Source organism: Solea senegalensis, linkage group LG17 (assembly GCF_019176455.1).
Source record: "Solea senegalensis isolate Sse05_10M linkage group LG17, IFAPA_SoseM_1, whole genome shotgun sequence".
Classification (NCBI taxonomy): domain Eukaryota; kingdom Metazoa; phylum Chordata; class Actinopteri; order Pleuronectiformes; family Soleidae; genus Solea; species Solea senegalensis.
This window is the reverse complement of record NC_058037.1, coordinates 6,830,048-6,846,348: the sequence shown is the minus strand read 5'-3', so window position 1 is coordinate 6,846,348 and position 16,301 is coordinate 6,830,048. Positions and strand designations below refer to the sequence as shown.

At 38.6% G+C, this 16,301-nt stretch overlaps 2 protein-coding genes and 1 long non-coding RNA gene across 3 annotated transcripts; 1 reads left to right on the top strand and 2 right to left on the bottom strand.

The window, feature by feature from the left end:
• Positions 1–5,281: 5,281 nt before the first annotated feature.
• On the bottom strand, positions 5,282–6,452 carry rps29 (ribosomal protein S29). Its single transcript, XM_044048457.1, has 3 exons — positions 6,349–6,452; positions 5,761–5,860; positions 5,282–5,399 (listed from the first exon to the last, which is right to left on the bottom strand). Exons 1-3 carry the CDS (start codon positions 6,408–6,410, stop codon positions 5,391–5,393), a joined length of 171 nt encoding a protein of 56 aa, XP_043904392.1. The 5' UTR covers positions 6,411–6,452; the 3' UTR covers positions 5,282–5,390.
• A 1,377-nt stretch (positions 6,453–7,829) lies between these two features.
• LOC122783668 lies at positions 7,830–10,006 on the bottom strand. Its single transcript, XR_006362067.1, has 3 exons — positions 9,078–10,006; positions 8,813–8,847; positions 7,830–8,355 (listed from the first exon to the last, which is right to left on the bottom strand). It is a non-coding gene; the product is annotated as an uncharacterized LOC122783668 (long non-coding RNA).
• A 62-nt stretch (positions 10,007–10,068) lies between these two features.
• Positions 10,069–14,418, top strand: mgat2 (alpha-1,6-mannosyl-glycoprotein 2-beta-N-acetylglucosaminyltransferase). Its single transcript, XM_044048408.1, has 2 exons — positions 10,069–10,237; positions 12,586–14,418. The coding sequence occupies exon 2, from the start codon at positions 12,839–12,841 to the stop codon at positions 14,255–14,257; it is 1,419 nt and encodes a 472-aa protein (XP_043904343.1). The 5' UTR covers positions 10,069–10,237; positions 12,586–12,838; the 3' UTR covers positions 14,258–14,418.
• The last annotated feature ends 1,883 nt before the right edge of the window (positions 14,419–16,301 follow it).

Sequence of the window (16,301 nt, the reverse complement as noted above, 5' to 3'; positions counted from 1 at the left end):
TGTTTCAGACCAAAACCACACCCCCAGAACGTGGACTGTGTTGTGATTGGCCAGTCAACGAGAGCTTTCCCACTGTCCTGTGATTGTCCAGGTACCTGGAAGTGACGTAATAGATAGGCCAGCTCTCAGATACACAGCTCCCCTTCTGGCACGGTGGATGCTCTGCATCTCAGCAGCTACAACGAGAGTAGTTCTTCTTCTTCTGCGGTTGAATGTACGCAACCGGATGTGCCCGGACTAGTGCCCGCACCGGGAGGCGCTACGGTGGTGAGGATTTCTGATGACGACATCAACCTACGGAAGTGCCGATCCGCTTCGCAGAGCCCAGGAAAACAATACATCACTATTTTCTCAGCAGTGGCTGAACTGTTTGTTCTGAAACTTTAGGGTTTCATAAACGAGGTAATGAGGCAGACGCACACACAAACGCAGCGTTAATTGGAGCTTCCGGTCTATGTGGCCTTTAATATTAAGTGCACCAATTCTATATTTCCACAGTACAGCTGTTTGAGCTTCATGGGTCGATACCCTACTCTCTGGTCTTTGAATATGAAGGTGTGCACACGGCTCGCGGTATAACATTAGGCACAGTCACGACCAAAGATGCAAAGATCTTCGTCTCTTCTGTAACCTGTACTACTAGTCCAAAAACACGCAGATTTGGGGATTAGGCAAAATTAGACACTCGTAGGTGTGAGTGTGAGAGTGATGTTGTCTGTATGTGGCCCTGTGATGGACTGGCGACTTGTCCTTTGGCCCTGTGTCAGTTGGGATTGGAACCAGTGACCCCCCTGCGACCCTCATGTGGAGGATAAAGAGGTAGAAAATGGATGGATGGACATGTTTGTTATTTCATCGTTATTCGTGTTACCACAGTTGTACTTTGCTAAAATGTTCCTGAAACATCCTTTCAAAGCTGCAGTTCCACCTCTGAGATAAAAGACAAGACTGGTCCTGACTGCTCAGAAAGCCCATACCTTCTTTAACACTTGAAACAACCAATCTTGCAGTGTTTAACAAAAATAATAAGAATTCTGTATTCATTACTTTAATTGGTCCCGCCTCCAAAAATATTTTATAGAAGTCAGTGAAGTGCTTTTTTTGTTTTTTTTTATTCTGCAGACAGCACTGGAAACCTCCTTAATAATGAATAATGTATAATACACATACTGTACATTTATTTATTTATTAATAATAATTAATTTAATTATTTATTAATTTTTTAATCTTTTCATATTGCGCTTTAGTGAACATTGATTTTATAAACAGGGGAATAAAAGAGTGACTTCAACTTCTACCAAAGTCATTTTCTGGTAAGATACTTAAACAAAACTGATGAATATTAACATTTCTCTCAGTGTTTAGATGCCACAAAAGCTAACACTTTCACAAGCGAGCAGTCACGCAGTGAGGGAACAGACGAGACTGCTGGTGACGTCAGACATAAGTATTAGTTCTAGACAACAAGAAAGAAAACGTTTAACATGTTACAACTGGCACATTTTTAGAAAATCACTTCAGAAGATTACGAGACATAAGGGAGGAGCGTACATCTTGTGAAACATATCTCCATTTAAATGTATTTTTAATTAAATACAGAAACATGACTCTAAAGTGACCTATATTTATTTATATATATATTTATATATATATATATATATATATATATATATAAATATATATATATATATATATATATATATATATATATATATATATATATATATATATATATATATATACATATATATATATATGTATATATATCTGCAACCTCTGGACTGGAAAATACATGATACTAGATTTCCAGAACAGCCATTTTGAGACTGGAACTGGTTCACCTACAGGGAAGGCAGCCATGATTGTTATTAATTACTCATGTGCTCTTCCTACCATGACACATCAGTCAGATGCTTTTTTTACTTTAGCTCAGAGTCATTTATTAGACGCTGACACACCCTGCCATTTTATCCTTTTATGTGACATTAGTCTGAAGACAGACAGGCAGATAGACTGCACATTTCTCTGTCATACAGGCTGTGGGTGAAGTCCGCACTGTGCGCAGTGCTTCCAGGCAATCCTCAGTTTCCATATCCGTCCTTGGAATCTTCAGAGAAATTAATGTTTGCTAAAGTCATCTCATCCCTAAATTGAGGCTTAGCATCGGGAGAAGGCTTATTCCATGGTGGTTTGAGAATTAGCTGCTGTTTGACCAGAACAACTGAGTCAGCCAGGTGCTCCATACTGGGCTGCAATAAAGCTCGGTGCAGTGCACAGCTCGCTTCTCGGGGGAATGTGCCTTAACAGGGGGAAATATCCAGGAAACACTGCAGTCTGATGATGTTTGTAGATAATATTACTCTTTTCTTATAAAAAGGAATTGATTTTAGAGGACTAGACCATCAAAGATTAACCATTATTGTCTATATATTGCCCAAAGAAAATAAGCGTATCATGATCAAATTATCAGATAATTATCAGTACTTAGAGCTGTGTTCACCATAGCTTCTTGATTGCTGTGCAATTTCACAATATAAATCAACTGCTCCTTCACTGACGCCGCTCTTTTGATTAATTAAATTTCTCGTCTCTGGCTACAACATTTTTTCACATTGTTTGCTTGTTGCATTTTATTCTGCTTATCTTTTTTTTTGTGCCATAGCTGAGCAACAACAACCTCACTCAATCAAAACTGAAGGAGAGCGTGAATGAGCCTGTGTGTTTGCTCACAGCTTTGAGGAACCTTGTAAGAAGAAGTGCCTCTTGATCGAACATTTGAAAGCAGGTAAACCCTCAGGAATGTTTCCATGCCAACGGTGCACCATATATATGCCATTTTCCCTCCACGTTTTTCCACCTATAATCTTGGAGATGGATGTGAAAGCCCTGCGATATACCTGGCGCAGCAGCATCACACACACGCTCCCTTCTGATTTCCTCGGACCAGTGTTCACTCTCAGTGGTAATTCTGAGCACAGAGCATGCACACAGTAACATGTCTGGGAAAAAATGGAAATTGTAGCATCCAGTTTTTGACACTTCAATATAGATCAAAATCAGAATTGACCTTCTTTGCCCCTTGTGACCCTGCAACCTATTCTAAAAGTATATCACTAAACCACTGCTTTAACCCCTTTTCAAATATTATCCTCTGATTTACAGTAAAACTTAATGATACTAATGAAATCCATTTGTAATGATAAGAAACACAAGTAAACAAAAGCTAATGTTGCTACATACTCATCTAGATGTAAAAAAACATCTATTATGAGGTGATATATGTCAGGAATGTATATGTTTAAGTCAAGGACTTCTTCTGCCCCCATGTGGCAAAAAAACGCAGTTTCATACAGAATAAAGTGCATTTCTGTTTATTTTTTTACATACTGGACTTTTTAATCAAAGACTACACATTTGTATTTGATACTTGGCTCTCTCATGAGGACAGAGTAGTTGATTTGTTTTCTAGGCAGACTGAAACGCTGAGGGCCAGGTTGGATTAAGGCAACAGCAGCATTAAAATGAAATGAACAGAAAAGACAACACTGTCCGTCCTCCTCCATGTGGACTGGAGTCTCTGGACTCTCTGTCCATATACAGCTGCAGTCAGTCGTGCTGCTCACACCCTCCACACAAACTCTTCTTTATGCATAGGAGTTAGTGCTTATATAATATGTACATGCATATTTAATGAACACAGACATGCTGCATCTGGTAATGCATGCAAGCCTTGCAGATTGTGTTGCCATTTCTTGTTTTTTTAATGAGATAATGAAATTTAAACTGCTCACATAATGAATATTATGACATGTTAGAGCTGTTCAGTTACATACTGCATGTTCTACTTGTTTCTTTTACTTCATTATATATTCCATTACCACTGAGTTTGCTCATTTGTGCATACACACGATTTTCCGTCACATGGTCGAAGACACTAACAGCTTACAACGTGTCACCTTCACCTTGCTGCAAAGTTACTTTTATGCCAATTATGCTCAGCTTCATTAAGATCGAATCTTATGAATCTATATTATTTGTGAGAAACAAGGCAGAATGATAAAACACATGTAATGCAAGTCCAGCCCATGAACAGGATATCTATATTCAGTGATTTTCCCAGAGAATCTAGACGACATCTTTCACATCAAACCTATTTCTCTCTTTAACCGGACACCAAGTGACTAGTAAGCTCAAGCTTAGAGAATTGTGAATGGGTAAAATGATTTGTATCGACATATGAATTCAGAAAATGCCATTAATGCTTCGAGTTCTATTGCGTTTACCAAACATCACTGAGCTTGGGTTATGAAGTGTTGCTGCCACCTAGTGCTTCATATTTAGCCCTCTCTCTTTGAACCAGTGGAGAAAAAAACCAACTTTGTTAAATCCGGGGTAGTTGATGTAGGAATCAACATGGAATCCCAACTGCCAAGGTACCTTGCAACTACTGAGCTTATCTATTATTTAAAGTTCTGTGACCAAAGTCACAGGCACAATGCAATTAGCTGCGCAGTGGGGGACTGCAGATTTCATTCATTTTTAATGAGACCAATATCTCAGCATGTTACAAAGTCTTGATGTTAGGAGGACATGCTGACTTTGAACATCTATTTAATCGCTTAAGATCAATGGTTTCTCCTTTGTTGTAGTCAATACAGCATCCGTGATCAATTGCCATGTTTAATTTCTCACAGATAAAAAAAGGCTCAGGGAATAAGCCTGTTCATGATGTTCAGCATGGTTTCACAATGTAGGAAGTGACAGGGGAGTTTTTAATGTCTATTCCCTCTGGTTTTATCCATCCACAGTAAACCAACACATCCGTTTCTATGAATAACTCAATTTATTAAGTACCACCTAATTAATTACGAAGTGTGCATTCATCACTTGCTTGTGTAAGTGATGAATGCTTGTGTACTGGAAGCAGTCACCTCAAATATTTTGCAGTTGTGTACCCATCACCCGAAAGCAGTTCAACCACCATAAAATGTTTATCACATTTTGAAAACTTACATATTCAAAACCTTATAATAAACAGCCCATATGTGATAACGTGAGAGAACCTTTAATAGGTTTTCCTCAGTATGATTGCTTGTCAAATTGTTGGTTAACAACTAACTCAAAACACCCATTAAACATTTGGAATAACAGTTCAAATAACTAGTTGGATGAAAAATGTGAAATCAGCATCTTAGAGGTCCCAGCTACACATCATATAGTAATAAAACCAAAACACACACAGCATAATAAGCAGAATTTGAATAAAGATGCACAAATCAAGTAATTTGGACAAAAAACACATTTATTTGCAGTGCTGAATTATCCCATCATCTTGGCTGGTCTTCGAGAGATCACTTGACCCCATCTGAGGACGTGACAGCACAAGAGACCTAGTCCAGCTGTGTGAAAATAAAAAACATGGCATTAGTTTTGAATTAAAAGACGCTGCACTTCAGGACTTATGTCATAATTTTAATATATCATTAACTTTATTGTGATATAATTGCATATCATTATATAGCAATCACTATACTCATACTATACGCATTGCTGCAAAATGTTAATACATACTAATAACAAACCATAGAAATATTAATTGAAAATGTAAAATACAAACTTGGAACTATGCTTGTGGAAAAGTTCTGATCAACTGCTTGGATGTTTACAAGTCTATACGACTCTAATTTCGAATGTACACTCATTGCAGACACTAGTATGTAATGTCCCACAGAGCAGAAATTAATGTATAATAGTACTTGCCTTCACGAAGCCGATGTCTTTAGCGTACTGCCTGAAGCACTGGCGGCACATGTTGAGCCCGTATTTACGGATCAGACCGTGTCTGTTCGAGCATACCCGGCTGAAAGAAAAAGACATTTAATATGGATTATAAACGGGGACCCCGAGTACGTTTTTATCTTAAATTAATTCATAACTACAGGAAGTAAAGTGTACATCTAGTGACTGCCGGTAATCAGTACGCTTTTCCTTTAACATCAAGGCTACTCCTAGCCAGTTCAGCTAAGTACATACTTTCCATCAATAGATAAATAAAATGGCAACTTCGAGTATATATCATTACACTCGGAACACACATATGACCGTGTTTTAATATTCAAGGACGTACAACGCGGGCAAATAAACTTTAAAAGCAGTCGCAGCACGATTGATCAGGGCGCCTGTGATGCTCGTACCGAACAGGCTCAACCGCCATATTAGCTCACGGTCGGTCTCCATGCGGTGCACGACTGGTGATGAATTATCACTTATTTGAGACCACAAACACAGCAAAACCGGATCTGTTCGGCTCACATGTTGATAATAGTCTCGTTCAAGACAGATACTGACCAGGATCTGGATCCCTGACCGAATTTTCGGGGGTGACTCCAATAGAGCTGTTGATGGCCCATCTTGTCTCTTTCGCTCGAGTGTCGGAAAGGAAGAAAGAAGGCCACGCGTGCGCACAAGAAGCGTTCACAGCCTGTGCTTCCGGCAATGGAGTTTGTGCGCACCACCCCCTAGTGGCAAAGAGTACAACAGCAATGCAGCAAGAACGCCTGAGGGAGGCGCTACGTGTATGAAACAAACTTGAGCCAGAGCCTTACACACTCAATCAATGATCAAGTGGTAAAAGGAAGGTTTTGACCGTCCGTTTTTACGTTTAATCCAATTAACGACAAAACGGAAATACCATCGTCTTTTACATTTACAAATGCTCCAAAGTGAAAATAATTTGCAAACTTAAAATGGTTAGCTTCTGGTGTAACACTGATGTTGATGACTTTATTGTCTTACCACTAAAAAAAATCACTTAAAACGACTTGTTTTGATTTGTCATTATTTTATTTATTTTTTTTACCACCAAGCAAATCTCCTGGAACACAGATGAATATTAATTTAGTTGTCACTCAAAATGTTTAATTTAGTAGAGGTCAAAACTAATTGAGTTAGCAGTACTTAATCATGACTTAAAAAGTAGTTAATTTCAGCATTTGGGTTTGCAGCCATCTATTTTAAAAATCTGTGACTGGTCTAAAATCCCTGTTTTTTTTAAACGTATCTATTTTTAGGTATATTAATAGGTATTAGGTATATTAATATGAAATTATATATTATGAAAACATCCTTGACATTTTTGCTTTGTACAATAAGGTTATAAATTCAAGACCATTTTCTTACTATGAAGACAAAATATAAATACAGCAATAGGGCAATAAAATGTTTTGTCTTTATTTAAAAAAACAAAACATCACTGGTATCAACCTCAAAACCCCACAAGTTCTGTCCTATGTATAAATGTTAAATGTTGTTTACTCACAATTAAATTTATTAATTTGGAATAAATGACTGAATGAATGTGGAAAAAGTTTATCGAAAAACTGTGACAGTGAATCAGAGGCATGATTTACAGTCAAACAAAAACAAACTTGAAATGATCTTAAAATTAATATCAAACGTACCTCAGACAGATGAAAACATAAGAAATAACTGCATTTTCTTTCTTCTCTGTATTTGCTTTGCATGTAAACAGCTTCAAGGAAAGAGTCTGATTCATTAACCATATCCTGTATTTAAATATGTACTTTAATCTTTCTTTTTTTTTACCTTGTTTAACCTTTTCTAATTTATTTTATGCTTGTTTGTGCCTATTTTCCTGCTTTGTATTGTGTTTTTTTCATGCCTCTGTGCAGCATCTTGAATGTGCCTTTTGTGTCATTTATGTGTATACAGTGAGTAAATACTTAGTTTTAGTTAAATTTTTATTAGTTTTAGTGTTACTATGAGGTTTTTTGTATGTAATACGGAGTATTTGTCAGGTGCAAGATGCAAACAGGTCATAATAAGTATTGTGTCATAACAAACCAGCAAACGATACCATTTCAAAAGTTTATTATTACAGATGAACAACCATTCCTGAATCAAATAAAACAATCTACAAGGAAAAAGACTAAAAATGTGCGTCGTGTGGGGTAAAAATCAAATAGCCAACAGACTAAAGACACACATGAACATGACATAAAACAATAATAAGAATAAATAACCCTCATGAGACACATCTACTAACAACATAAGTTCATTTCTGTTATTCAGTTTTTTGTAACAATCCATGCAGCATGTATTACTGACCACAGTGCAGCCTGAGCGCCTTCTTTCAAGGCTGATCCTGAGGACAGGCGGTGGGTCGTCTTAGAGTGTTGCTCTGGAGTTGCTGGAGTGTGGACGCTGGAGTCACCGTGGATGGCAAAGTTGCAGTAATATTTGTGGTTGCTGTCTTGCAGCAGGTTTTAAACTGACAGTCACAGTGATAATGGCTGCTTTGCACACAGTCAAGGTGGCATTTGTAGGCACTGTATCCTAAAAGACAGACAGGAAAAGTGATTCAGAGGTTTCAAGAAGCAAACAAAACAATACATTTTTAAAACCCTGTCTGAGGGCCAAAGTGTTACATTACTTCTTAATGAAGAGCTTCAAAGAACAATCATTATTATCAGGGGCATCTATAAAAATGCAGGAATCTTGAAACATTTTCTTAAAATCTAAATTCTCAACAAGAGTGAAAAATATACATGGACTAAAGTTTCTATACACATGAAGTATAGTACACATAGATGAAATGGCTCCAGCATTAGTTTTCCTTTTGTGAGTGTCTGATACTTAAAGGCATGAGTTGAATAGTCTGATGGTCACACTTATCCATGGTTCTAAACAAACAGAAATAACATCATATTTCATAATATGTAAGGCTCATGGGGAAATGAAGGCCTTTCAGCATTGAAATTAAAAAAAAAAATGATAATATAGATGGATTTACCACCGTACTCCGTTCTCAGTTAAAGTAGTGTTGCTCTAGAAGAGAATTTTAAAATTAAATGGTATATTATATTTTTAACATGGGAAAATGTTTAATCCAGAATCAAGTAACTGGATTGCATTTGCCGATAAACCTATCCTAAAATATATGCAGGCTCACTGAAATTAATCTAATCAAATGACACTGTTGACAGAACTTTTGTGTTCAATATAAAATGTTCAATATAAGTGTTCAATCTAAAAATGTGCTCTTTATCCATTCTTACCTTTTCTTCCGTCATTGTGCGAGTAGAACACGTTGTTTTGTGTTGTTTGTGTTGTTTTTAAACTCGAGGTCCTCTCTCTTCATCCTTCTTCATCGCCAACGTAACGTCATCACGTTTCAGACGCAGTCTCTTCGGTGACCCAATCAGAGTTGAGAAGGCGTGTCGTGTAGTGTGAGGGGGTGTGTCGTGTAGTGGGGTGTGCGTGTCGTGTAGTGGTCTGAGGGTCTGCAGTTAGACATTTAGACCCTTCTCCCATAAACAGGGTCATGATTGACGCTACTGACGTGCGCAAGCGGATTTCATGACTCTGAAATGATAAAACATACAGATAAAATACATGCTGTATACAGGCCTAAAAATGTTGCAAATAAACCAACAAATACCAGATGAAACGAATATCATTCGGTACATCTCTATCAATAACCTGGACAATTAAAGGCCTATGAGCAAACCAGGCATAGAGTTGAATACTATCATACTGGTAGCGAGGGTAAACATCACTCTGTCCGTCTGGCTGGCTGGCAGGCTTTTATTTTGAAGTATTTGCTTTTACTTTTGGGTCACATCCTTCACTTCGTCCCTCAGAAGGAAAAAGGGCAAAATAAATAGCCAAAACAAGCAAAACCGGGCCATTTATTTAAATTTGGTTTTCTCATTTTTCGATTTTGACAACAAAAACGGCGTTTTTTCGTTTTCTCGTTAACTGATTTAAACGAAAATACGGATCATCTAAACGTACACGGAACTACGTGTATCTAACAATGTTTTTAAAAATATAGAACATGTTTCAAAATCACTATCAGTTATACAGAAGCTGTACATTTATTGGCAAATCTGGTAATGAATACATACATAGTGTGTTTAGATTTCTTACTTAAATTAAAATATCCAAAATGTCCACGCAACAGTAAATAGTTCTGGTCTATGGATGTATGTTTGAGTACATATATAAAGTCATAAATATTCGGGTCTCTCGGGTGCCCCCCGCTGGACCAGTGCATTGTGGGACAGCGACAGACAGCACTGGTTCCATATTTAGGATTTCTTTAGCTAGCTTCTAGTTGCGTTTCCATGCAGCTCCGTGGAGGGTATGGAGAGAACGGGAGTCCACCGTACTGACGTTTCCCGCTGAACGGACCGCACGGCTGCTCCAGTTTTAGGTAACCAGTTTAAATATTGTCGCTGTGGTTCGCCACGGACGGGATTGTTGACGAGGCTTGCTGTGGACGGGTTGCTCCCAAGTTGCTAGCTGAAGCTAAATTACAGCTAGCATTGTTTTTCTTTGACGCCTGTTAACAGATAAGACGTAAAGTAATACGACAGCTGTTGTTTTTAGTCGCTTCAACAGCGTTTCCCATCAGTCGGTGACATAACGGTAACGGCGACTCATGTAATATACGACATGAGCTGTCGTTGGCTCCGTTTCATGAACAGCGGCCAATTCAGCACACTGGAACTAATCGTAGTAGTCTTCGAATTAACGATTGCATTTTTAAACGAGGGTGGAAACGAGGTAGATGTAGATATTTGTGGAATAAAATGAATTTTCAATGGCTGTGTTAGTACAGTGAAAACAGCAGAGCAAACGTTACACTTGATTTGACTTTTAGCATGTAGATATACTGTACATGCATGCATGCTTCAAACGTACAGGGAGAAAATAGATACAGTCTGCGTAAAGTCTAGATGAAAATGTTTCTATCTTTAAATATGTATGGACTGGTAGCATGTAAATGTTTTAAGTTTTTTATCAGCAACTATTTGCAATAGGATTATATACGATGTTATTACGATACGATATACTTTTATTGCCCCCGAGGCGAAATTTGTCTTAGACTCGATTGTATACAATAACGGCTTCAACACATGACAGACTATAACACGCAAAGTGAACAGTGTATATACACTTTAAACATATTGCACGCACCCCATTCTCATAAATACTGTACTATAATAATCATAAGAAAAACACCACGAGTCTGTTGCACAATCTCTACAGCCTCAAGCAGGGTTATTTAAAAGTCTGATTGAATTTTGCACAAATTAGTTTTCAAGAGTTTACTGTGGGGGACTTGGTATCATCTGCCAGATGGTAAAAGATCATACTCTGTGTGGAAGACATGTGATGTGTCAGTCACTACTCACTGTCCTCTGTGCCTGTCAAAAAACAGACTGCTCATAGATTGAAGAGACAGGTACTTTGTCTTCCCCATCACATTTCTACATGGCAGCATAGAACTTCGTTTTTAGTTGTACAGTCAGGTTACCATACCACACTGACTTACCATATCTGACTAAGCTCTCCAGTACCACCTGATCATAATTTTTTTTATCATAATAATCACGCATGAAGGAAATAACATGTAACATAATAACACTTTAATAACATACATTTGTTTTGGTAACAATAGTAATGTAGTTTGTCGGTAGACTTGCTGAAAAAACTAATCTCTATTAATTCAAGAAACGTCTCTCTGTGTGCGCCTCCTTCTGTGTCTCTAAGTTGATAAAATTAGTAATATTTTTGGAACATTGATGTTCACAAATCTAAAAAACAAATATATTCAAGTATATCATAGTTTAAATAATATTGTGAATTGCAATAATCATGAAAGTTAATATTTATATCTTCTCACACCAAGTTGCCATTATACTATGGTAGATAAGCTGAGGAGTCTGCAGGCAGAGATGAGCCTGATGAATGGGGTCATGTACCAGGAAGCCACTAATTTAATGACAGATATGTGATAGAGTTTTGTTCAGCAGAAAGGCCCGATCAATATTTATAAAGCAGTTAACAGAGATTTATGCTCAAGAAAATACACTGAAAATATGCAGTAACTCCAGGTTTAGGCATGTAATAAATTGTGTTTGTGGTTTTGGTGTTAATTATTTATAGTTGAGTAATTTTTCATAGAGACCAGTTGATTCTGTGAAATTAAGTTTGAGCTATTTTTGCAAATGTATTTCCAGTAAGGCTGGACGGTTATAGTATCATATTCCAAATGAAAAATGCCCGCCTATCATAATTGAGTCATGTTGTCAACCTGCACGTCTGTTTTCCAATGTATGCCCCGCAGCAAGCTGTAATTTTAAGTGTTGTACATTGCATCATCTTTTTGTGCAAACATTTAAAATTCAGAGAAATTGAAAGAAAATCCAGGAGATTAGGACAAGTAGTTTCACATGATATTAACTGTAGGGAAACAAGAAGTTAGAGCTTTAAACTACACCTCCTCAACAAATCAAGTTTGCTCAGTTGACGTAGTGTGGATTTAGTAGTCAACATGCAGCCTACACAATATGTATTTTTTATTATGAGATTGCTTGTAAGCAGACCTTCCGTTAAGATCAGTCTCTGTCTTGAACTGTCCTCACATATTGAATATTTTGTATGGTAATTGAACTAGACAGGTAATTGCCATAAACATCTTTGTAACATATTGTGTGTGGTGTCGACTGACATGACTCAGTCCTAAGTTAATTTTATGTCTTATTTTTCCTTCAGGTGGTTCATGCACACTGCAACACTGCTGCCTCCCAGCACCGGTCATGCCTTATGGAATATTTATTCACCACCAATGACATTCCACCGGGATCCATGTTTACAGCAACAGTTAATTTTTCCAACAATTAGCCTCATTATAGCTTCCTTTTAATCAAGCTTGCTCCCTGTAAGCACACTGCGTCAGCTGCAAACCTGTGGTTTTTGTTTCTCTACAATCAACTTCTCTCCCTTCGCAAGAGGCTGACCCCCTATCATGAGATTCCGAATCTACAAGAGGAAGGTGGTGATACTGACTCTGGTGGTTGTCGTCTGTGGCCTAGCTTTCTGGAGCAGTGGAAGGCAGAAAAAGAGCGACAGTGGATCGTTACCCAAAGAAGGGGAGCCAGTGAGGAAAAGCAGCAGCATTAGCAGCAGCAGTAGCAGCATCAACAACAACAACCATAACCTGGTGCAAGCCACACCTGCGGTCAGCAGGGCACCTGTTCCACCTCCTGTTTTACAAGCAAATGACACACATCCAGAAAAAGTAAAAGCAAAGGATAAAGAGAAGCTCCCCAAGCCAGAGGTGGATAACAACACTTTAGTTTACCGTGGCATCGTCTTCCAGCTAAATTTTGACCAGACGATAAGGAATGAGGAGACGTTTGAGAGCTCACGGAAGAAGGACGATCTGGTTGTGTTGGTTCAGGTCCATAATCGACTAGACTACCTTAAGTTATTAGTGGACAGTTTGCGGAAGGTCCAAGGTGTGGAGAGCATACTGCTGATATTCAGCCACGACTATTGGTCCCCCGAGATCAACAAAGTGGTGGCTTCTGTTGATTTTTGTCAAGTCCTCCAGATTTTCTTCCCCTTCAGCATCCAGCTGTACCCACATGAGTTTCCTGGAAATGATCCCAAGGACTGCCCCAGAGACATCCCCAAAAAAGATGCCTTAAAACTGGGATGCATCAATGCAGAATACCCTGACTCATTTGGTCACTACCGTGAAGCTAAGTTCTCCCAGACTAAACACCACTGGTGGTGGAAGCTGCACTTTGTATGGGACAGGGTCCGGGCTCTGAAGGACCATAAGGGTCTGGTCCTGCTGATCGAAGAGGACCACTATTTGTCTCCAGACTTTATCCATCTCTTAAAGCTGATGTCAGCTCTCAAAAGGGAGCAGTGCACAGACTGTGACATCCTCTCACTGGGAAGCTACAGCCACATTGGCTACTCGAGTAAAGCAAATAAGGTGGAGGTGAAGGCCTGGAAGTCCACCGAGCACAACATGGGAATGGCTCTGAGTAGAGAGACGTACCAGAAGCTTATTCAGTGCACTGACACATTCTGCACTTATGATGACTACAACTGGGACTGGTCCTTGCAACACCTGACCGTGTCCTGTCTGCCCTCCTACTGGAAGGTCATGGTGAGTGAAGCACCACGGGTTTTTCATGCCGGAGACTGTGGCATGCATCACAAGAAGGTTTCTTGCATGCCGATCAGCCAGAAAACCAAGATAGAAAACATCTTACAGAGCAGCGGGAACCAGCTGTTCCCAAAGAACCTCCTGATAACAAAGAGACTGCCAGCCAACGGGGTCGGAGGTGTTGCCCCACATGTGAAAAATGGGGGCTGGGGAGATATCAGGGACCATGAACTCTGCAAGAGTTATGTTCGATTACAGTGACCTTAATTGCTACTATTATATATTATTGTCTCTTTTGCATCCTCTATAAAGAAAAAAAAAGCCTTTTAAAAGTAAATCTTTATGGAATATTCTTCATATTGCCTGTTTTATTGGACTGTTCTAAATAAAGACGAATGTTGGATTTTTGCTTCTTTAACAGAGCTATGTCTTCACATTGACTTATTTGAAATATTCCTGCCAGGTCTACATACATATAACACATTATAACAACATACCGTTGTGTTTTATCTAAAGAATTTCAAAATAAAACACTTTAGTTATTTAAAGTTTCCGGAAATGTGGTGTAGCTCTAAACTTTGGTGATTTGGAAAGAGCAGAACAAGTCTTAAATTTGGGGAATCTGTGGACTCTGCAATCCCCCTGTGAATGAATATTTAATTTGAGGATATTCATATCACCTAGCCTGGTTGAGATCAAAAGAGACCCTTGGAGACACCTATTCCTTTTTAAATAATCTCCCACCTAGCTCATCAACAGGTTTTTGAAACACACTAAGATTCTCGTTACTCCTTCAACTGCACTAAAGTACACGGCATTAATTCATAAAGAAGAAACTACTTTGTTTCATTGGGTCATGTTTTACAGTGCAGTGCATTTAAGTTGCAATGCATCACTGTCCAGTTTAATACCTCACATACACTAAAGCTAAATCTGGCCTCTGTATCCGTGCAGAGATAACCTCACAGAAAACTGCTCACCGTGCACCTGTAGAAATCCCAAGACACTGATACGACTTGGTCTTTTGTGTTGTTGCTGTTGAAGATGCATTTCCATTTTAAGTGCTTAGACCACAGCTCAGTATTGATGGTTTCTGCAGAGGCTCGAGCTCAGAGGCTGCGCCGGTCGCCGCATTAATTCCCATCCCCCTCCTCTGCCAACACTTAACAATCGGTTCTGCACACTGTTCAGAATCGGGAGTAACTGCAAAGTTATTGCTGACTTGCCTACAGTTGGTAATAAATAACTATATCCTCTGGCAGACTCCGCTGTAGGCCGTCCTCTCTGTGAGACACATCCTCTGCATAGATGTTCACTAAGACAAACGACCGTGTCTGAGTTACACTGAATCCTTGTCTGTGAATGTCTTCAGGGTGAGAAGTCCCATCTTATTTTCTATCCGCAAACTTTAATTCTTAATGCGGTGTGAAGACGTGACGCTGGGAGTGTTGTACTGAGGTCATGTGACTGTCAAATTTGCAGCTGCTCCCATGATGGAGGCCAAGTAATTGGGTCCACACCTCAAGGGACTCGGCTTAGAATAGAATTGAGAATAGGAGGAAGTGGCACTTTGCTCTTGATTCTTGGTGACTAATGGTTAACACCTAATGTGTTGTTGACACTGAGGGCGATCATCTGTTTGTTTGAGGGCTATAAGAGAAGAGAAAAACGCACTTATGTCTGTGAAATCTATTCATGTATTCCATTTATCTGCACTTTTAGCTTGAGAGCACGTTTTGACTGATTGACTCACGATGAACAACACTGCGACATTAAACCACAGAGTTAATGTTAGAAATCAGTTCACATGGAAAATTTAATTCCGACACCCAGGCTGTAGGAAGCTCAATAGAAATAAATTTTTTCATAGGAGTGGAATAATTGATCTTTTCTCTATCTCAGGTCCATTTTTCTCCACATGATTTATTTTAAAAGTTTTAAAAGTGTGGATTTTCTCTCCCATCTGTGAAAGTGTATACAGCACTGGGATATTAAGTTACCTGAGAGCGCCGTCAAAATAAATATTTAATTCGAGGTCAATCGAACCATGTCTTGGCAGTAACTCTCAGATTGGATTTTGCATTTCAAGTGCAGTTAAAAACATCATGACAAAATAATAATATTGATAAAAGATGTTTACTTTCCCACAACAACCTCATACTTCACATTAAAGCAGCTATGAATGTATATATTTCCAAAAAAGTATCAAATTAAAACATATAGAATGGATGCTGATAGTCGATCCCACAGAATTATCACACAACTCTGCAGTTCCTCTCAGCTCTATGCGGCTTTTTATTAAAAT